Genomic DNA, 23,709 nt, shown 5'->3' with positions numbered 1-23,709 from the left:
CCTTTACCTATGGTCATGAGCTCTGGGAACCGACAGAAAGAACGAGATCATGGATACAAGGGGGCAAAATTAGTTCCCCTCACAAGGTTTTTGGGCTAACCCTCCAGGATGAGGTGAAGTAAAACTTTACAGGCACATCCAACTAGAGGAGACCCCAGGGCAAACTCAGAACAGGCTGGAGGGGATACAATCCCCAAGGAAGAGCCGGAGGATTTGACTGGAAAGAAGGACATCAGGGCTAACAATGGTTATCCAACTGCTACCATGACCTGGACTGCAATGAGCAGAAGATGCTGAAGAGTAAATAAGTTACCTGTGGTACTGGCATGTTACAGTTCTATGCCTGCAGTTACTGGCCTGATGGCTAGTATCACCATATTTGGAGGGGGCTCTGCTATTTGTAAACCACAGTTGTACATAATGTAAATTGCAGTAAAAGGCTCTATACTGCATGACATGACTGTATTGTTGATTTATTGTGTGTGGCCAGGCCCGTGCAGACAAAATCAGTGTTTTAAAAAAAGATGGAGGATAAAAAGCCAAACGGATCACTGTTAGCCTATCAGCATCACCCTCAACTCTGCGACTCTCCCTCCTCTTCCACCCTATCCCTGTCCTCCTTTTTTCTCAGTGTACCTTAGCCCTTTGGCTGTGTTGAGACGCCAAGGATAATCCACACACCAACAGCCACTGGTGTGACTAATGTAAAGAAAGAGGGAGGAATACGAGGTGAAAAAGAGGTGAGGAGAACAGCAACAAACAAAGAATTGAAATGCTAAGAGAATGGGACGCCCCCACGTTGAGTTTTCAAACATTTTGTCAAACCAATGACCTGGGTACGGACTTAACAGAACCTCTGCGGGCAATGGTTAGATAACTCAACTCTTAAAAATACCACACGGATCCATCTCTGTTCTAAACCAGTCAGAAGGAATGTAATAATTGTTTTTACCTAATAAATATTAATGAAACACTCATGTCACCACGGCAACTGAAAACGAAGTTGGTTGTAAATGTAAAATGTCTTTCTGTGCTATTGTAGGAAACTAAAACAAGAGCGACACACTTGACATGGAAAGGTTCAAAGTCTGTTCTGCTCAGTAACATAATTTCTATCTTGCTTGAGAGCTTTTCTTCCAAACCAATAGTGATGACTAGGTATTAAGGTGCACAGCACAATATCAAACTGTAACCGTCAAGACAGTGTCCTTTCGATGATCAATCATCCCTTTGTACTGACTGCACATCATGGTTTGTAGACAGTTAACCTTGTATGACCAAGGCAAATTTGCTTTATTCTAAATGAAATTCTGCCATATTATCATATTATCACCCAGCGTCGTGTCTTATTATATTCTCAAGTGCATCAGCTAGATGGATTGTTACCCACACTTCTGTGCTTTAATCTGCCTTAGTGAACTCCATTATTCTTTCTTGATTTAGTCTTAATAAGCCACTCTGACCTATTTGTATCCTCTCTGTTGTCTCCATCTAAACTTTCTGCTGAAGCCTGGCCAAGCTATTGAGCCCTGACAGCCCTGCACACATCCAAGGAAGAGGAAGTGATGGTAAGTTCCACAGGAACTTGCTGGAGTCTGCCGTTGGGCAGACTGCTGACCGGCCAAGCTAATTTCACACTCCCTTGGTACCCATGATGCCTCTAGAGCTACCATGGGCATAAACAGAAGGTCAGACAGAGAAACAGAGAAAGGCAGGGAGAAAAATTAGAGAGAAAATATTCAAGGACAGCATCAGTCTCACTTGGGTGCAGTTTCTGGCCATGGAGACCAGCTGCTCATTTGGGGCTTTTTATACATTCACCTCACTTTAATACTTGGTGTAAGGGTAATGTGCACAGAAGAACAAGGTCTCAACTCCCTGTGTACAGAAAGCCATTTAGGCCAGGACACAGCGGACATACTAAACCTGCCATCCTCCTTTTTCTTTCTCACCTCTATCCTTTTCTCCTTTCTTCGCAGTCTAATCGACCTTGTACAAAATGAGCATACTAACAGATATCTCTGTCAGTAAAGGTTAATGCCAATATAGTGCCAGATTTAACAGAGGAAGATGCACTAACTGTAAAGGTACACACGATAGGAAGAGAGGAGGGTGGTTTAACAATGCAGTGTGAATTTTTTATCGAACCAAAATCCCTTCATATAATTCAATTTCAGATTGAACACTTCAAAGCTTTCGTTTCTATGCGGTGTGATATGTGCATGTTACATGATGTAATAAAGGATGTTGACTGCTCTCTGGCTGCAAACCTTTAGATTAATGGCACTGTGTGTACATGTTTATGTGTGCGTGTATGAATGACGGAATGAGAGGTAGAAAGCGAGAGCAAGAGAGAGAGAGTCTTTGATGGATGGAGTAAAGGGACAGGAGGGTATTAGAGGTGAGGGGAGTATTGCTGGAGTTATGTCTGTAATGCAATTCCCCTGTCAGACATCAGACTGTTTCACACAAACACACACACATTCATACACAGTGTGTTGCATCCGAGAATCACATTACATGTGCGCTGTACGTAGGTGATCTTGTTCTGACATATGATCACACTAAAAAGAATAACAAACTAAGTGTCAGTAAACCACTTAAATCTTTTGCTCCAAGATGTGATCAGAGCCCTAGTTTACTGTGCAGTTTGTCTAATGGTTCAGTGTACAAGGGGGGAGATTTGTCCCAGCACCCACCAGCACAACTTACATCTGTGGATTTATTTATCAATCCAGTGACAAGCTGTTTTGAACTGAATGGCCCGTCCAATGACATTACTCATTGCTCTAATTTCAGAACGTATCCAATGTCTCTCAATCTCTCTCTCACACACACACACACACACACACACACACACACACACACACACACACACACACACACACACACACACACACACACACACACACACACACTCACAGCTTGGCAGTCTTCAATTGGTCCCCATGGTGATCATTATTAGCCCCTTTCCATCTGTGTATCTCTGAACTGTGAAGGCACCCATGCACATGTGAATACACTTAAACGTGTACAAACAGACACACACACACACACACACACACACAGATTTGAAGCATGTATTTTCCCCTCTGACAACAGCATAGCCCACACAACAGCTTCACCCAGCGCAATTATATACACACCTCTTACTGATCAGTGTTTTAATCTGCCACTATAAATCTGATCCCAGTCTGTTCACATACATTTTCATGTTCACCTCCCAGTTTATGGGTTTTATAGATTACTTCTTTGGGTTGGTGGCAAGTACAGTTTCAACATGAAAACGCCTTTCATATGTGCCTGTATGAATAAATAAACAAGCTTCTGCACTGACTGATGTTATGTCATGTTTATCACCAGTGGCAGACGGTGGCAGATGGAATAAGACGCAGAATTCTGCCTGGTGACTCATAAGTGACTCAAACACATCACGTGGAGCTTTTTGCTTTTGAAATTTTTAAATAATAGTTTTAAATATCAAAGTAGGTGCATAATAAAAAAAAGCCAACCACAGATTATCTATTTAAAGTGAATAGCTGCCAAGACTGGCAAGTGTGAGACATGAATTAGGAGTGGGAGGAAAACGATTTGCTTGTTTATAAACCTCTCTCTAAAACTTGTTTAGTTGAGTAATCACTAGAACATATGAAGCTGAGCAGAGGTCAAAGTAAATCTTACAGACCTGAGTCTTCCACGAGGGCCGTGTCCGTGAGGGTAGCCATGGCTGTGGGACCTCCTGGGAATCGGCTTGTCCTCTTCATGCATGTGATGTAGTGAAGGCGAGCGGGAATGGGAGGATCTGGAGCTGCCGGTACTCTGGAGACTGCTGTCGGGCATCTCACCATGACGGCTCTGACATATAGCAGAAGAGGAGGCGAGTATCATATACATGTGTATGACATCACAATTGTCTTTGTGTAACATATGGACCAGATATACAATGGGACTACATCAATGGGATTATGCCAAATGATTGTTCACATTTTTTCCATCACTTGTTTCCTCTACTTACAGTTTCATGCTAAAATGTGCACACACCTTTAGAAATTCAATGGCTCCAATTTACCTCTCCAAGGCTGCTGTGCTGCTGCCCCAGAGCTGGGAGACTGCGCAGTGATGGTACAGGGGAGTGACCCTGACGGCCACGAATTTCTCGGGGGGCCTGACTGTGGATGTGATCATGGTCCCCATTCAGGTTGTTGTCACTTGCAGAGCGGAGCAAGGAACGTGGCGAGGGCAAGGGGCCAGGCATCACACGTCGACGGTTGGTGTAGGAGGGAGTCTCCCTAAAAGGCACTAAAGGGAGGAAAGACATACATATGCAGGCCTAGAGCACCTCTTAACAGACTCATGAAGCAACTGTAGCAAGCATAATGAACAAAGTGCTTTGATAGGGAAATAACTGCAACTGCACACATCTCAAGGTCACTGAAATTTGCTTGTTGAAGCTAGTTACTAGGTCGCACCAATCTAACAGTAGGCTGTGATTCCCTTTGTCATATCTTTACGCAGATATAAACTACTGTACATGCAGACTTTTAAACAAAGGATCAAATGACACAATGGAACTGGTACCGATGGTTCTACAACAAAGCCTTGGAGATGATGAGATTATTAAACCACAGCAGTGCTTTATCAGTTATCTTATTTTAATATCGACCACTGAAGGATGAAGAACCAAAAAGAGAGTAAGAAAAGCTGTTTAAGATCTCTGATAATGAAATTACTGGATTTTTATTGTAGCTGTGAATTAAATATTCTTATCATGAAACATTTAAACTTACAAAAAAGAATTTACTGTGTGTGTTCAAGTTCAAACACACATTACCTGCACATTTGCTGGGTAAAGTAACGTGTATCTATAGTGGAATGGCAAAATTTAGAATGAATGAACTATAAATTACACACATTACATGTGATTCCTATTTTTACTTGTTTATAGTTAAAAAGAATAAAATATTTGAACATTATTATTTCACAACGTAAAAAGAGGGGTATTACATTCTGTCCACACTAGATGGCAGAGTTTTCCTGTATGTTCATGTCACAAAGAAACAGCTCAATTCAGCTGGACTCCAATAAAAACCTGAAATGTTCTCCACATCCCTTGCATTTCCATCTCCTTCCGCTCATACTCCCAGACCTCTGTATTCAACCTGTAATCACTCCACTGTCCATGTCCAGCCATTCTTCAATCTGATGTCTCCCTGACACCACACTCACATTTAAACCAATAAAACACTGAGGAAGCCTGGAGATATGCTACCACTGCTGTCAACTTACCAACATCTGATGCTTTGTGGACCTTTATGATTTCAGCCAGATCAAAGTTTCCTGCTATAATAGCCACCTGGAGGTGGGGAAAAGACAGGAGCACAGGCAAGGAGACAGTAAAATTTTATTCTATGGAAAAGAAAAAACAAACAACTCATTCAAATAAGTGACTATAAAAACATTTAATTTTCCATTTCTTTCTCTCTCTCTCAGTCTCCTCATAACTATTTTACACATTTAGAACTTTTTGTAGCAGATGTGTAAAATCTGTATGTGTGGCCATGCCCTGGGCACTGTGTGGACCACACAAACAAATGTGCAAACAAATTAACTTTGATCTGCACAGATCTGTGTCAGTGTCAATTTCCGACAAACTCCATCAACCAGAAAGGCTGTTATTCAGACAGAGACCACATTGGCGAGCCAGAGAGGGTGGGAGCTGTTATGCCCCTACAGTTTTTAATAGCGATCAACATATACCGTGAAGCAACATTAGGTCTAGTCATTCAATCCATTAAGTTCTGACATGTCAAAGATGTAAGGTATGATAATATACACAGGAACCACCAGTGGTTCTTGGATACCGCACATACCTGAAAGGCAGTCTGGCTGTTGTAGTTCTTTATCTCCTTATTGGCCCCCCGGAAGAGGAGAACTCGTGCACAGCTATCCTGAATGACAACAGAGAGAGATTTATGTGTTTGGCTCTTTAAATGTCATTTTATTTGATTTTAGCATACACAACAAAATATACACGCAACCGAACAAAATAATGCGTTCACAAATACATTCTCCCTCGCACACACACACACACACACGCACACTCGCACACACACAATAATGTATGGAGCTCCCAAGGGTGCCATTTTCAAGGTTCTAATTGGTCTCTCTATTAAAGGTCGGTGGTATGCAAAGTATAAGTCATGTGCCATGAAATGGATTTAGCTATACTGTTTGTATCAGTATAGAGGGGATTTTAAATGTCACATCAGAGGAGGACCTCTCTAAAGCATCAAATTAACTCACTGTGTGTTAACCAGTGCAGCTAATAATTGCAGTATCACTGACAGACCACAATACCTGCTGACATTTACCTATTTTGCTAAAACAAATGCACGTTTGAATGCTAAAAAAGAAAGGTGGAGAAATGGACATCCCACATTGCCACAGAGGAGGAACAGACTGATTACAGAATTGTTGGAAAACGAAACATTAGACAATTTGAACGTGGTTTGATTTTGAAAAGTCAAATATCGAGTGGAATACAATTAGCAGGCTAAGCAGTGCGACAGTTGTTGCCAGAGGCAGCATTACAAGCAACTTCTCTGACCTTCAAAGGAAACATGTCTAGATGTATGAGGTCTGTTTGAGAATGACTCCAGTGGCAGTGTAAAAAGAACACGGGTTCCCCTTTGAGAAACCGTTGTGCTATGCATGTTTGGGTGATTAATTGGATATTTCACGATGAGTCACTGAAAGGATATCCTTGTTCAAATATGGACACTTCTCTATTTTTAACAGTAGTGTTGCACTAGATGGGACTGCTGGGTACGTTTTCACAGCTATAATTAGAGTGAAGAAATTAGGAAAATATTTGTTTTTACATAACTCCCTTGCTCCCACGGATGATACTATCAAGCTGAAGGATGCAGAATTACGCGAATACATACAATATAATTCAAGCAGATACATTAAAGTGTATAGTAAATACCGAAAGAAACTAAGAAAATGCTCCTGCTTTAAACTGCGCTATATGAGCGACTGTTAATAAGTTCATTCATGTATTAAGGTAGTGAGAAAAACGCTTGCCTTGTCAACAAGGGTTAAATGTTCCACCCTGGCAGAAAACACGTTTTGGTGTACTGGTACAAACAACAGATGACTGCAGACATACATACATTTGTGCTCTGGATTCAAACTGATGTCTTCACTAAAGACGAATGCCAAGAAAAGTTACCTAATAGCTAACATCTCCCTCTTGTGGAAAATCACCAGTCAGCCAAAACATGAATTTGTGACAAGCCAGTTCAATGAAGTGCTTCTAAAAATCACAACATAGACCTTTGCTTGAGTCACTGACTACTAGTCACTGTCTTTATGGTAATAAACGCCTGTGGTAGAAGAAGATTATAACCACTGCAACTGTGAATCTAGATAAAAACACGATTCCCATCCAAAATATAATGAACAAAGGCTGTAAAGCATTGATGAAAACTATATATTCAGTATGTAATACAATCTGCAAGCAATTCACCAAAAGCACAGCAACCCTGACGTTGTACTGCCATTGTAAAAAAAAAATAAGGAGACACACATCACCCACACATGCACACGCACACACCCACACCCACACACACACACACACACACTCTCTCTCTCTCTGTCTCTGTCAGCATCAGCTCTGCAGAAATAATCTCTTAACTTTCAACATGTTACATTTCAACATTGCAACTCTATTAACACAACCACAGTAAGGTAAAACTCTTAACAATGATTTAACTTTATATAAAATAAACGCTGATATACACTGTTACTCTCCAATTTATAACCCCATAAATATTTTGCTCATACTATTCAGCTCTAGTTTCTATAGAGATACATCACACAGACTCATAAAAAAGAGTAGGAAAAAAGAAAAAATGAAAGAAAGTGAGATGGACAGTCCATACAAAGAGACCGGAATGTGTGCGAGCGTAGTAGGACAATGGTATTATAAAAGGTATTCAACACAGATTCTGTTAGCAAAGCATGGCTAAACTATAACTAGAAGCAGCATGTGGGTATAAAAACTTATGCTGAAATTAGTTCATACAAGAAACACATCACAACCGAAACAGACATCCTCAGTAGTTCACAACTACACATCTCTCTCTCGTGTGTCAGAATATTGCCATATATTTTTGTGTAAATGAGCACAGGCACCTCTGGCCAAAAAAGGTCAATCGTAGATTGATAGACATGGTTATGCGTCCATGTGCTGGATGGCTGAGGGTCGATATGTAATTTAGCACTGAGAGCAGTATTAACACAACTAGCCTTGCTCTACAATCTGAACAATGACTCTGGTGACTATTGTCACCCCTGAGTCACACATTCAGGGACACGAGCGCAAAGATTGATTGAAGATGTGGTTCAGTTAATAATGTCAATGTGTTTTTACTCATCAAGCTGGGTATAGCTGATGAACCCCACGCATATTACTGTATAAAGCTAACACTAATGCAATGAAGCACCCTCTTCTGGTAAAGCACACAGATGGTAGCTATGCGGGTGCGTTGTCTGACTGCCCTGAACTGGGCAGGGTGCATTATGACTGCGGCTTCAACTGGGACACAGAAAACCTGCATAAACCTGCAAAGCCCATGTAAACATAGATGGATTAGACATAGGGGTGTTTGTAAATGGAGCGGGTGTTATGAATAATTCATGAATACTCTTGCTGCTAATGGCCTATAAAACCATTAGGGGCTAAAACAGCTAAAAAACCATATATATAAAAGCCTATGGCTGTTAGCTTAACTAATTGCTAATCAACCATACATTATGCAGTTTCATGCAGTCACGTGTTTAGAGAAAGGTTAGATAAAGGTATTGAATGAATGTACAAGAGTAACAGGAGACATGTTGCAAGGGAAAATGATAGCGAAAGTAAAGGTAAATGCCACATAACTATCTGTTACTTCAGTTAGACACTTAGCGCAGTGACAGTTACAGAGCCCATGTGGCACACTTGAATCTCCCCATTTCCATGCATGTTACAAGATTTTAACCTTGTTATGTCTGTGTCTTGTGTTGATGCAAACGCGTTACCCTCTTAAATCATCAAATGAATGAAGGTTTGAGAACCTCAACAGCTGATTTTTTGCTATTTAGTGACTTTCTTTAGTCATCCGAGAGGCACATAGCATACACAGACATTCCTCACATGGAGGCCAATTACGGTTTGGGCCATCTGTCTTGCTCTTTTCTCCAAGGCTTCCTATAGGAATTCAATAAGAAAACCATTCCTGGAATCCTCACCATTGTTTGCTAGAAGGGCTGGGCGATATGAACTATAAATAATATTGAAAAATTTTTAGGTTATATCGTAATAAACAATATATATCTCGATAATTTGAAATCTCCTCTAAAGCACTTCAGAAATGCTCAATCTAACCCTTTGATGCATATAATCACACCAGTATGATGATTTTAGTTGTCCCTGCAACATATGTCTGCATTAAAACATTCTTGTTTATATTCATTAGTGATTTTTTTTTAAACAATTTTAAAGTTGCATGCAAAAAGGGGGAATTAAAAAACAAGTTAAATTTAACAAAAATGTATTTATTCAAACCAGGCAATTGCACACATAAATGAAAATTAATAATGGCACAATGTAGGCCTATATAGTTCTAGTTTCTAGTTCTATAGCGGTCAAGCTCAACGAAGGCCCTTAACAAAAACAGAGCTCAAAGCAACAAAAAAGTGCATTCAACAAGAAAATCTGAGGAAGACATCTCAGAACACCATGAATTAAAGAGCCATAGGAGAGACCGAAAGAAGTGAAACGCCAAGGCGAGTCTCATGCTGGCAGCTTAAAAAATTATGTGACAATTTGTACTCGATGTTCGCAATATAGTCATTTACTGCCTCACCACATAGAACAAGCCGTATTACATCGAGCATATTCGACATATCTGCTCAATGTGATTACTTTAGCTACACGGGATTACACAGTGAGCTAAATCAAGTACTTTACAGTAATGATGTGGGTCAGTCATGTGTAAAGATTGTGACTGATAGTTCCTCTCACAGCCATGTTTATACATTTGAGGATTCCTTCTCTCATTAGAATTGGAGGAGCAGATTTGACATCCTCCACTGAATGTAGAACTTGTTTTTACGTTAGATTGTGACTAACATCTAAAATGCATGATTTAAGGCTGAAACACTTCAGACTTTGGACATTTTGTGTGTCTTACACCACCTCTCTTTAATTTCACTCATCAAAGTTGTCCCCACCTGCCATTACCTACTGTGTCCTTTCTAACTCATTTATCCAACCACCTCCCAAGGTAAAAGACCCCTACCAGCCCTTCATGCAATGCTGCTGGTCACATCTGCCAAGCTAAAACCCACTTAGTAAATGTTAATGGTCATCCAGACCACAGGTATGGGACTTTCAGCCCACTGATCAAGCTTATTCTGTTGCTGATTATGTTATCTTGTCATCCATCCACTCTCTCCAGAATTCATCTGCCTGCCCCTTTTTCTGTCACCCTTTCTTTTCTCTCTCCATGTGGATCTATTGATCTGTGTCACTGGACTACTAGTTTCATGGTCAATTCTACTGGCCCCTTTCTTTCTGTGAGTGTACATAATCAGCCAACACGAGCCTGTTTCGAGCCTGCTGGAACACTGGAGCACCGTTTCTGGGATCAATCAGATCTACATGGTGTTCATCTTCCCCTGGCAGGATACAGCCATCCTCAGCAGTGGTAGCACACCAGAGCTGCAGCAAGGTCCAATACCAGAGTGTAGACTTACAAGAAGTTGTACAAGCAACTGTAAATTAAACTATACATCCATTCTATCTTTGATTATATCCCCTCTTGCTCCACAGACACACAACCCCTGGACCAGTCCCTCCACCAGTCCCCTCCTAGCCGTCCACTAAGAATTGGGACATGTAATGACTTCAGTCACGTGGACATGTTGCATACAACATATCCCCACATACACAAACACACAAACACACAAACACACACACACACACACACACACACACACACACACACACACACACACACACACACACACACACACACTCTCTCTCTCTCTCTCTCTCACTCTCTCTCTCTGTCTCTCTGTCACTCTCCTGAGACTATGGTGTTCCAGTCGAGTTGAAGCAGGTCATTCCTCATGCCTGGATAATGCCAAACAGTACACAGTGAAAATTACGACATGCAAACACATAAACACAGAAACACACACATGCATGTACACGTTTTTCACTCGTTTGTATGCGAAAGGGAGAGAGGAGTAAAGTGCTCATTTAATGTTCATGAACTGAGCACTATTCTCTGTTTCCCAGTGAAGCAGCAAAGCAGCAGAAAGGCCTCTTCCAGAACCCCCAGTTACATGTTTCTATTCAAGCAGCCTCTGACCAAATAGGACTACAGCACGTGGGCATACTGTACCTAACAACAGTAATCGTTTTCCCAGGAGTAAGCTGGTTTTCACAGCCCTCATCTCCCAGTGTCTTTCTGTACCCCTCCTGATATAGAACACATTCATTCAGATTTTAAAATAAATATTGTATGCATTTCATGCCTGTTATCACAACCTCATAGGACCATAAAAAATGTATTTGTCGTTGTATTCTTCTTTAATTAAAGATGCTACTTCCATTTAGGTTTTCTGGTATACTGCATAGAGTGCAATATAAATACCACCACTCCAACCATCATTAGGCAGTAAAAAATTCCCTGAATCTCGGACTGTAAACGTTGGCAGGTATTCATGAGAGATTTCTCTAGGAGAGATCAAGTTGATGGTGTTTTTTGTGGGAATGACAGAAAATTACTTTAAGAATTAGGCTGGCAATGCCAACAAATCCCCAAACAAGACCAAATTGAACATGAACTTATCCTTTAAATAAGTAAAGCCTGATATATAAAATATTCCTCTCTACCATAGATATTTATTGTTTTCCTAAAATGATTAAAAACACATCACTGATCATCACTGTTGCCACAGGTAACATTAATACCATGAGCACGGGCACTGTAGTTTATTTTGTGTCGGTGCCACGTAAATACTCTAGTGCACCAAACGTATGTTAATTCATAGCTGAAAATAATCCCCAACAAATGCACTGCTTACTCCTGTTGGAGTAACATTTACTAAAAACTTTAGTTCCCAGATGTTCTACCAAACTTTCTCCAATTGCAAAAATAAAACAATGTATTTGTACCACTTTTTTCTGTAACACATACATTTACCATATGAGCAAATTGGCTCAAAGCTGAGAGCCGCAGACAGGTTAAGGATGTGGGAAAGTATAGGCTGACTATAGCATTGGTTTTTGTCTTTTCATGGAATTTGTTGACAAAAAGAGAAATACAGAAAAATGCCAGCCTAAGTTCTCATGAATGAGAGCTTGAAGTTTTCACAGAAATCAAAGATTCGAAGCTGATCATTGGTTCTTATGAGGACAGCTCAATAATCTTCCTGTAATATACTGCAAACAGTCCCAGTCTGGCACGTATAGTCTCTAAGTCATCAGTCACATTCAAAATTCAAAGCATAAAAATTACCAAACTGTAACAAAAACAGTTTGCTGCATCCAAATTGCAGCACGCAAACTGCATTAATGTGCACATGGCAGACATACAGTGCCACATTACCACTTGGACCACTTCTCTCCAATCTCCCCTTTCAGTCCATTATCTCATCGGGCAACACATACAGTGGAGAAAATGATCTGGTAAAGGAAATCTCTGCTTCAGACCGCCGCTCAAATATACACATAAGTATGCATGTGCTCGAACCCACACAAGGAGGTGAAACATGGTGTGAAGACCCTCCTACAAATCAGAAAACCCCATATACTATAGGCAATTCTCTGCATTGCATAAGTGTCCTCAAGCAAGACATTGAACCACTAGGTTCAAGGCTGCAGCACAGTGACAGCCTCTTACTCTTGGAGGACAAGCAAACAAATAAAAGCTTACACGCTTACATAATTACATAATGCCCATAGATAAATGCAATAGTTCACATATACAGACACCACCCACACTAGCCTAGTCGACAAACAGAACATTGATACTGTGTGATTCTTCAGAATAACTTTGATGGCAATGTTTGGGAAGGTAAATGCGTCACACAGCAATTTACCCTCCCGACCTCCAGCTTGTCACCCTGCTACTTAAATATGACTCTTCCTCCTGCGTTGGCACTGACCAGTGGCATTAGATGTAAATCCTTAAATTTACAACTGTCCATTATGAATGTACAATGGGGTCCACAGAAGACTGACCCACCTCCACTCCCCAAGCACGCATGCTGTAATAAATTTCTTCAATAAGTGTTACCTGGTTGTAGAGAGCACACACATGCAGGGCGGTATTTCCAGATGCGTTCTGGGCGCTCATGTCAGCTCCGTAGAACAGCAGGTGTTCCAGGTGTTGCACGTGGCCATAGCGGCATGCCTAATGGGACACACACATTTACTCTTTTTACAAAATTACCCCATGTTTACTTACCAGCTCAAAAGGTAGCAACCACAAAGTGTCTCTGAGAAAAAGAATGTACATGAGCAGGACAGAATATGTATATGTGCAACTTTGTCGAATGAGTCAACTGCACATTATGTACTTGTAAGCTGACCAATCACAACGAAAAAAGGGTTAAAACTGACGCCATACACACAATCGTGAGTTTGGCTCCAGCCATCTCCTCAGACTCTGCCTGTTTGGCCTAAACCAGCATAAGGAGTCTTCTCTTCAACATGGTCAAAAAATTACCTTTTTTTTTTTTATTTATTTTTTTTTTTTTTAATGTAACCAACCTCTTACCTTTTTCACAAAATATAGCTGGAGCAGTGATTATAGTAGAATAGCCTGAATATGCTCAAATACAAAATCAGAGAAAAAATTGTCTCTGTAACGTTCAGTTCTCCTGAACGTTACAAAGACTAAAATATGTAAACCGATAAAACCATGTAAACCGATTAAACCTTTTTCTTGTGTTTTTCCTTGGGCTACTTCCTTTGTGAAATTCTCCTCTATCATGCTGTTAACAGTGTCTGAAAGTAAGGGAAAACCTTGTTTGTATCACATACAGTACCTGAGGCTAAATGTAGATTTGCGAGTTAAAGTTATTCTGGCAAGAGTGATGCCTTTTTCAACTTCTTTGTTTCAAGCAATAAAGCAATAAACTTTTCATCTAATCTCTATTTATCTCCTCTCTCCTTTCTCCCTCCTACTCCCTGGTTTTTTCCTGTGTCACTGACAAAGAAATGCACTAGCTCTCCCCAACAATTGTTCTCTACCCCGTGTTCGGTCTCACTAAGAGTGTGTGACAGCACTGAGACAGCACACAAATGATGCTGGGATTGTTGTTGGTTATCAGACCTTCCACAGCGTAACCTATATTGTACACAATATATACCACTAGAATACTAATGCCGGAAAGGACAAAGAAAAAACAAGAGACAAGGAGGAGGAGATGACATAAATTAAATGGGGAGAAATTCCGTAGGGCTGAAGGACCCCTGACTTTTCTGTACAGTATCTGGAATTTATTAACAAAGAAACATTATTTGATTCAAAGTTGAACTATAAGTCCTTCTATTTAAATCCCTTACCGTATCCACACATTAAAAAAGTCTTTTCTCCCTGTGTTTAAGAGTTAATTCCTCCTAAGTTAGCACCTGAACGTGCTTTAGGGGAAAGCAGAATGGAGGACAGATGTAGTGTACGAAGGGAATGGCACCACTGTGCTAAAAGGCCCACAGACAAGATACCAGAAACCGATTATTGGGCCTCATTTACATATTTTTCTCCCAAAATTCTCTTACTGTTTACTGCCACTGTTTTTTTTCTCGTACAAGTGTACCAAGTAGTATTCATCAGACTCTCTTAACTGGACGATCATGTCGCAACTCGCTAGTTTCAGACTGATGAATGCCACTTTTTCATAAGGAGTTGCACATTTGTGATATTTTATCATTAGCATCATCTGCTCCCCTAAACTTGCCATATAAGACTGTTCTGTTCCATGTGTGGAAAAGTTTCATTCACAAAAATGTCTGACAAAAGTAAAAAGAAAAATTTCACACTGCAGCGTTTCAAGTCCTGCTGTCAGAAATCAGCAAACAAAAACAGAACAAAAAAGAAAGAAAGAAAGTAAATACCACTTTTAGTGTCAGTAGTCATATTAAAGGAGCACTTTGTTGTTTAGAATAAACAGTTACAAAATATTAATAGTACAACCTGCAACAATGTTTCATCAGGGCAGAGATGTACATTGACTGGAATGAGGAGGGAATGGTTTAGAGTATTTGAGGTTAGATGTTAAAAAAAATCTTTCTAAAGCAAAGTGGTCCATGGCTGATATGAGAGGTGGTGATGGGGACAAAAGTCACTGAGATATTAGGCTAGAGAATATTATAGGATACGGTGATGGTGATATTACACTGTCGAGTACAGCAGAGAATGATACTGGTCGGTAACCTGCATAGAGATCTTGCGGCAGCTGTCGGAGTGAGAGAATTTTCTCAACAATGACTGAAATGTATAAGCTGCCGTGACAAAATACGCCAAGAAGTTTCAGGCACTTTAGATGTTTCGATTCTTATCCAACACGCAACTGATGGGTCCCATATTCATTCTGCGGAACGCCAACGACCCCAAACCTACAGCACGAGTCATAAAGAACCATCTTTAGAGACTAGAAGAACAAGGAGTCCTGCAACAGATGGTCTGGCCCCTAAAGAGTCCTGATCTCAGCATCATCGGGCATCATCAGAATTACAGGACGAGACTGAAGCAAGTGCGACAGCCTGAATCTACAGAAGAACAGTCTTAAATTGCTCATACGTGCCGCGTAGGAACAAATCTCTGTTTGTTTTCTTGCTCATTATTACCTTGCATAGCAAGACCTTGAGATGAACTACACCAGGCTGATAGTGTAGCATAAGTAGCTATGAAAGAATAAAAAAGAGAATGACAGAAAGACAGATGAAGGGGGAAGTTGGTGGGAACGTGAGTAATGAGAGGTCAGTGCAGGAGACAGGCAAATATTTATTGACATGGTGACTCTCTTTGCTTCTCACCTCAAATTACTTATTATATTTACAGTGGCAACAGATAAACTAGAATAAAAAACAAATGAAACTAGACTGGCACTCAGTAGATCGCATACCTCCGCAAAGGCGAAAAATGCCCTATCTCACAACGAGAGCCGCACCAAAATGTACTGTGTTCTTTCTCTGACCAATACCCCATCCCTCCACCGAGTTTGGTGCAAATTGGTTCAGTTCAGTTTCAGTTTTTGCGTAATCCTGCCGATAAATATGCAAACCAACAAACCGACAAACAGACATGGGTGAAGACATGACCTCCTTGGCGAGGGTAATAAAAATAGTATGATGTCACCTCTTGTAATAAAATAGTGATGATAAAAAGTTTCTTCCAGAGAAGAGTCAGGAAGGTTTGTATTCAACTATACCACATTTGAGTGTTTACCCAACATTAGAATCAGCTTGATTTCCCTACTCTCATTAAAGTGAAATGTTGCTATTCAACATTTCCTCTGCAATTATTCATACTCAGTTTCAGCAACAGAAGAGATGAATCCCACAGCTGTCTGTTGGGTTCCATTTACTGTACAAGAACATTAAGACCTCCAGTGTGTTTCTGTCACTACTCAGATATGAGCTAAAAACACACACAAACAAAAACAGCATGTAGGCACTAGCCTCCATTATGTTAACAGAGCAGGGCATGCCTGGAGGCTGTATGTGTATAATGTACACAATATACTGTGTTTGTGCTTCATTAGTCAAAGGAAGACTTATTTCTATAATTAACATACCACCACTTGGACTGCCAGACACTGCCTTACATACAGGCTGCAGCCACAGTCATATGAGTAACTTTGTGGGTATCAACGAATTCTGAAGTCCCAGGAAATCCTCATTTCCGCAGGCCACTACTTCATTAAGTATAGAAACACATAGGCCTCCATCTATAGGTAGTGACATCTGAGTAGCTGTTAGTGTTTGTGCTAGTGTACTGCATATCTCTGAATAAATGAGGTTGATTCAAAATGTATGGCACAATGCCATGCATCAGTAGTGGTTTACCAAATACAACATTTATCTGAGCAGCCAACCCACATTAAATTACTGAAAAGTTTTTTCATTCTGCGTTAACGATGAATGTCCAGTCATTTAGCATTGAAAGAAAATTGCTGCCTTCCGCTGAAATCCAGGCAAGACCACTCACCTGGCACCTGCATTTGTATTCTGCACACAACCCATCACTGTTTTATCTGTGTGTGTGTGTGTGTGTGTGTGTGTGTGTGTATGTGTGTCAGTATGTATTACCTGGTGTATCTCCTGCCAGCCATTCTCATCCACACAGCCGACCTGTGCATGATCATGCAGCAGCAGCTCGCAGCAGTAGGGGTCTCCTCCTACCATCGAGCTATGGTACAGAGGAGTCAGCCCCCTACTGTCTTTATAGTCAGGTGACGCCCCCAAGTCCAACAGCGTCTGGTGGCAAAAGTAGGTGGATGAGGGGAAATAATGCTTAAATGTCTTCATCCAGTCTCATCTACTGTATCATCATGTATCACCTATCATCACCATGCAATGTGAAGATCAAAGACACGTGTACATGGGGCTGTATTATTTACCTGTTCTTAACAATAGGTAAATGCTATCTCAAGAAAAAATCCAGAAACCTCAGCAAAGTTACCACTTAGTCAGTGGCACTGATCAATTCAATCACACATTCGCAAATATAGTGTTATGAGTGTTCTTGTACTGTAAGATGACCTATCCTACACTTACTATACCAACAGCAACAACAGCTGCTTTAATGTTAACATGGCCCAGAGACACTGAATATATAGATAAGGATAATGTCTGAGAGGAAATAGCCAATTTCGATTTCAACAGTTCTGGCTCAACGTGAAATCAATTTCATGACTCATATAAACCTTTTCATTTAGGTTACAAGCCTCCTCAAACCAGACACATACAAGGCCAGTGAATATGCCAGCTCATTCAAAGAGGCCATATTAAGCCCCACATATTTAGTAATTGCTCAAGCACCCTCTGTACTCAATTGCTCAAGCACCCGCTGCCAGAGACTGCCTGCCTGCAAACTCTTCTTCCCCATAGGGAATGTTTGCAAGCAGGTAATTGGTGCGGCAAAATAAAATATAAGAGATGAGTCAGATTTCTTCTATGATTGTGTTTTGTGTTTCATACTCACTATAAGCGCTGTATGGTTCTTGCCGCGCACAGCCTTGTGTAGGGCAGTAATGCCATCTTTTGTTCTGTAGTCTAGATGCGCCCCTCCACTCTTCAGCACCTTGATGAGCTCTGCACATCCCTCCAGCTGTGCTGCCAGCGTTAAAGGACATTCTGTAAAATCGGAGGATAATTAGGCAGACAATATCAAATAACAGTGTACTGCCAGTGACATTATTGTGCATTCTTCTAAGAAATGAATATCCCACAACTGAAGCTGTCAATAACTGATGACAAAATTGCCCACTACAGTTATTAGAACTCTGGGTTGATATTTGCAGCGACTCTGCATTTGGATAACTGCCTTGGCTGCCATGATTGTCACCCTCCGGTGCGCCTAAGTGGCTGCTTCCTGTTGGTGTTAAACCAACCTATTCTCGTGTTCCCCTCGCTTCACAGCTCCTCTGACAGACTACAGGTCACCCAACAGGGAAATCTCCTTTATGGCTGGACAAACATTTGCATAAACATGAGGAGATTAGCAAAACGAGTAATCCAGCTTTACCCAGCATGCAGAGGGCTTATTTCAGAAAATCCATATATGGTCATTTTGTGATGAAGACAGACAGAGAGAGACAGAGAGAGAGCGAGAGAGAGAGAGAGAGAAAAGGACGAGAGAAAAGACAAATTAAGGTTGAACAAAAACAACGAATTAACTAGACTAGGGTAGGGATAGGATATTTCATAGCAGAGACTTCCTCACCTCCTGTGTCTGGATCATGGAAGTTGGGGTCCAGGCCTTTTTCCAGGAATCTTGAGACCTTTTCAATGTTCCTCTGCTGCACATACTCCATAAACTTCTTCAGGTTTGCCTAATGGAGGGAGACAAGGGTACAGGGAGACGGGAAAGTAAAAGGAAGAGACAGCTGTGATTGGGTGATGTCAGACTCATGTGGAGGGTGATGTTTAATAATGCAGTTCAGAGATGAAAGCTTAAGTGTCTACTCTCCTTCTGTGTTTGAAGGTTTTATTTCTGTTCCGTCATGCCACGCAAATGGACCATGTGCTGTAGATACTGTATGCTGTATGCTATTATAAGATGGACTAGGAAAGACAGGGAAAGGGCTGTCAAGTAAAGGTGTATTCACATTACCGCAGAAAAATAGGTTTTGAGAGCCCCTGGCCATGTGTGTTTCTGAATTTCCAGAACTGTGCAATAACAAACTGGCCTCATATGTAGATCAGACAAAAAAGATATACGCTAAGCTAAATATCAACAAGCAGATGCAGCTAGATTTACCATGTTTGTTACAAAAACACAGTTGGAGTCTCTGAAACATAGCAATTTCTTTCATTTCATTAGCATTGTAGCTAAAGTGGCACCATTTAGTACAATGACGCCGGGAGTTTCGAAGGGGTAAACACTCCGCCTATCAACGCGGAACACACTGAAATCCTCTCCTTTAGATATAAAGCCCCCAAAAAATGAGAAACTGAGGGCAATGTCACAGTTTGAGTTTAAATGTAATGGTTATAATATTGTGCAGTTCCAGAGAGCTAATATACTTGGATAAAACCATTTTCATAAAACAAGCAAACACTCACATGCAAATCCTAATACACACATACCAACAATCACACACACACACACACACACACACACACACACACACACACACACACACACACACACACACACACACACACACACACACACACACACACACACACACACACACACACAAATACACTTAATTTCCTCTGTGAATCATGATTAAAACTATTCATCACCTCTGCTGACGGGTGTAAGTCTGTAGAGTATAGAGAGAAAAATAGGTATGATCAAGGTACCAGCACTAAAATTTCATAATAGATTATAATAGCCTGAAGAATCAGGGCAACAATCTATCTTGGACTATCTGAGACATAACATTATAAGCTAGAACCTGTTAAGGACTGTGTACTGTACTCATAGAAGACAAAAAGAACTTATTAAAACAAATTTACTATACAGTAGTTTAAAACCAAATATATAAAATATCAATATGATGATGATAGCTTAAAATGTATCTTGAGGATGTAATTACACTATATCTGCAGTATCCCACATGAGCTTCACAGAGAACTTTAATTACTATTGCACTCTCAAGGTTTCTGAGCCTCAGTCATTACATAACGTCCACATGTTCAAAAGCCTCCACACAACCATACACACACTGTATTTTACACAACTTCATTACTTTGCACAAGGCTCATATATAACAAACGTAAACGCATACTTATAAACATGTACCCTCACGTGCAAGAATGCGAACAAAATTCAGCATCACTCACCATATGCGGCATCATATGGGCTACGGTATATCCCTCGTTCTGAAAAGTGACACTCTACAACATCTTCTGAATTTCACTACACACACCCTCTCTCTTTTCACACTAAGTCATCTGCAGCCCGCTTGCCTCTACAAGCCTGCCTCTTGTTCACACACACCACACTGACATGCTGCGGGTTGCCGCCCACTGCTACTCTCACCATCTCCAAGTCAGACTGAGTGAGAGAAATTCACTTTGGCTTTTTCCTTTTTTTCAGATGTTCTGTGAGGCAGTTGTTATGGTGATGGGATACAAAGAAAGCCCTGGCAGCCAATGTACACATGAGTGGGAAGAGCACTGAGGTTGTGTATTTTGAGTAAGTCTGTGCGTGTGTGTTTGTGTGTCCTGCATAATGCCTAGGATTATGCTTTGAAGAGGTTCGGGGATGATTTGCCAGTGATCAGCTGGATCTGATGTGTGGTTTTTTAGGGGTGATAAAAAGACTTTGTAATGATTTAAGCAGACAAACCCACCTGCATTAATGTCACTTGTGGTCTATAACTCTATAAATATTAGGTGACAGGCAGAAATTAAGTGACTTGTAAATTAACCGATACCTTAGCATACCTAAGGTTTAGTATATCGGTAAGACATTTCAAGCTCAGAAACATTTCCAAAATTTCCCCAACTTTATCCGATGGCAACATAGAAAAAACCATACAAAATTCGAATCTCTGCACCCCTTTTATGTCTCCTTTAGATACTGCAATTCTCTTTCTTCCTGACTTAATCAAAAACTCCCTGTCATGTTCCCAGCCTCAACAAAATATTGCAGAATAGCCCTCAACTGATACAGAGAGATGAGTGTGGATCATTTTATTTCAACCATCTTCAACCATACCTATTACTTTTTGTAGCAACCACTTAACACCAGATAGGTCTATCTTTTGCATTTTCATTCCCATTCATCCATGCAAGCTTGTGCATGCACACGAGGAAGCGCCTGGCAATGATTCACGAGTGGGATAAAATCCTACTCCACGGTTCATAAAATGCTTGTGAAATAAAAAGTAAAGTGCAAAAATTTAAATAGAAAAAAAAAATTGTAGTAATTCAGATTGTTCACATTTCATTCATCCATTTGCAAGTTTCATTTACATATTAATGCGACTCCTGTCCCTTATGGGTTATCATACTGCATATTAATAGTAGCCTGAATTTGGAGTTCTTTCCATCATTTTCTAGAGAGAAAAATCTTATATCGACAGGTTACGTAGCCTGAAGCAGAAAACTAAGGTGGCAACCTTCACACAGCAGTTGGTGAAAACATAGGTTCAATAAAAACCACTGTGTCAACAAAAATAAAACATGAAATAATGTAAAAAAAAAAAACGACTTAACAACTTAGGAGTGGAAGATAAACTGGTTAGGATCAAGCACAAGGGAAATCACAAAATCTTGTTCTATAAAACTGTAATTTCCAGTGGTGGGAAAGACCAGTAGGACAAGTGATATCTTCACTGATAGCGTATGTACTTTATATTCCAATGCAAGATTTCATTGACTAACAAAATAACGAGCATTATAACAAACAGCAAAGGTCCTGAAATTAGATCTAGGAGCTAAAATAATTACTCAACCTCTCGAAAGGCACAAACACAACTGCTTTGTTATACTGTGACATACAGTATAGACTTGCTACATTACACAGACTTTACAAGGTGAATAATGAACAAAACGTTGTATCCATGTAGGCTTCCCTGGCAACTGGCCCTGTCTGTAACAGCATGACAACCTATCTGAAACCACTGAATAAACTGCTGTGGGAAGTAATAACCCACTAACACAGAAACGCCAATAGATCACACCAATACAAAAATGGCTGGGAATCTGTGACTGAGCTCAGTGTTGAGGGAGTGGACATGTATATGCACTGCTGAAACAACATTGTAGGTGACTATTTCCAGGAAAGAGCACAATTATTGCTTAAGGAAAGTCAGTGAATGTGCAATACATGCCCCTAATTTTTTGGAGTACAATACATTTTTGATTAATAGCCTTAAAGATCCAGCATGTACACTGATGAGCCAAAACATTATGACCACTTACAGATGAAGTGGATAATGTTGACTATCTTGTGACAACGGCGCATGTCTAGGTCTGGGATATAATAGAAGATAAGTGAACTGTCAGTTCTCATAGTCAACGTGTAAAGACCTGAGCGACCAGGACCAAATCATTATAGCCAGAGGACTGGGTCGGTTTATCTCTGAAAATGCAAGATTCTTGGGGTGCTCCCGTTGAGCAGTGGGGAGTACCTACCACCAGTAATCCGAGGAGGGAAAAATCACAAACCAGAAACAGTTTGTTGGGGGATGCACTGGAACGAGTCTGATCCGTGGTGGCTCCACATTGCAATTTACAGGACTTACAGGATCTGATTCTAATATACCACAGGGCAATTTCAGCATTCTTGTCGGTTTCAGCGGGGCAGAGCTTGGCAGCATGCGACCAACAGCATATAAGGCAGTTTCAATTTAAAACAATTTTAACCTCTTCTTCATCAGACTAGACTATACCTCACCCATGTATACATTCTTAAAATCTCTACAGTTTGATTACAGTCTTTCATATATGGACATCTGTTGCAGTTACCTCCACAGATAACATGAATTCACTGGAAAAATACCATCGGATACTCAAGTTCACACACAAATGTACCATGTGTTGTCCTTATGACTCTGTTGGGATCTACATCACAGCAGTGAGAGTACAGCAGTCCTCTAGATGGAAGAAGGGCAACCATCACAAAGAGGTAGAGACAGGGGAACAGATGAAATAAAAGTGAACAAGAAGGTAAATCTACATTACCTTACCACCAACTGTTGAGGGCGACTCTGAGAGAAGCACATCCTAGATAAAGAGCTGGAGATGTAATTTCTCACAGATACAAAAAAAGCCCCTCAGTCACATATCCTGACTTACAGGACTGCTGCATTGAGTTCTGAAAGAAGCAGCACACACCACCTGTTTTCCTTTAGAAGGAAAGATGTGCTCTTAGTCTTTCCATACCAATTTTGGCCAATGAAGCAGCAGACAGTTCCTATCTCTTTTCAGTAGTCAATAATGATTAACAACACAGCAGG

General features: G+C 40.6%; 1 protein-coding gene across 1 annotated transcript in view; it reads right to left on the bottom strand.

Annotated features, from left to right (window-relative positions):
- The window catches only part of shank3a (SH3 and multiple ankyrin repeat domains 3a), a 152,161-nt gene that overhangs the window by 64,309 nt on the left and 64,143 nt on the right, over positions 1-23,709 (bottom strand). Inside the window, exons 5-12 of the mRNA XM_040132424.1 lie at positions 19,014-19,122; positions 18,273-18,424; positions 17,378-17,545; positions 13,359-13,475; positions 5,871-5,948; positions 5,287-5,353; positions 4,070-4,299; positions 3,686-3,855 (exon numbers count right to left, since the gene is read on the bottom strand). Coding sequence (XP_039988358.1) covers positions 3,686-3,855; positions 4,070-4,299; positions 5,287-5,353; positions 5,871-5,948; positions 13,359-13,475; positions 17,378-17,545; positions 18,273-18,424; positions 19,014-19,122 — 1,091 coding nt within the window. The remainder of the gene's footprint in view (positions 1-3,685; positions 3,856-4,069; positions 4,300-5,286; positions 5,354-5,870; positions 5,949-13,358; positions 13,476-17,377; positions 17,546-18,272; positions 18,425-19,013; positions 19,123-23,709) is intronic.

This window comes from Xiphias gladius, chromosome 8, assembly GCF_016859285.1.
Source record: "Xiphias gladius isolate SHS-SW01 ecotype Sanya breed wild chromosome 8, ASM1685928v1, whole genome shotgun sequence".
NCBI lineage: Eukaryota > Metazoa > Chordata > Actinopteri > Istiophoriformes > Xiphiidae > Xiphias > Xiphias gladius.
The sequence above is the reverse complement of the archived record's forward strand: the minus strand, read 5'-3'. Positions and strand labels throughout refer to the sequence as shown.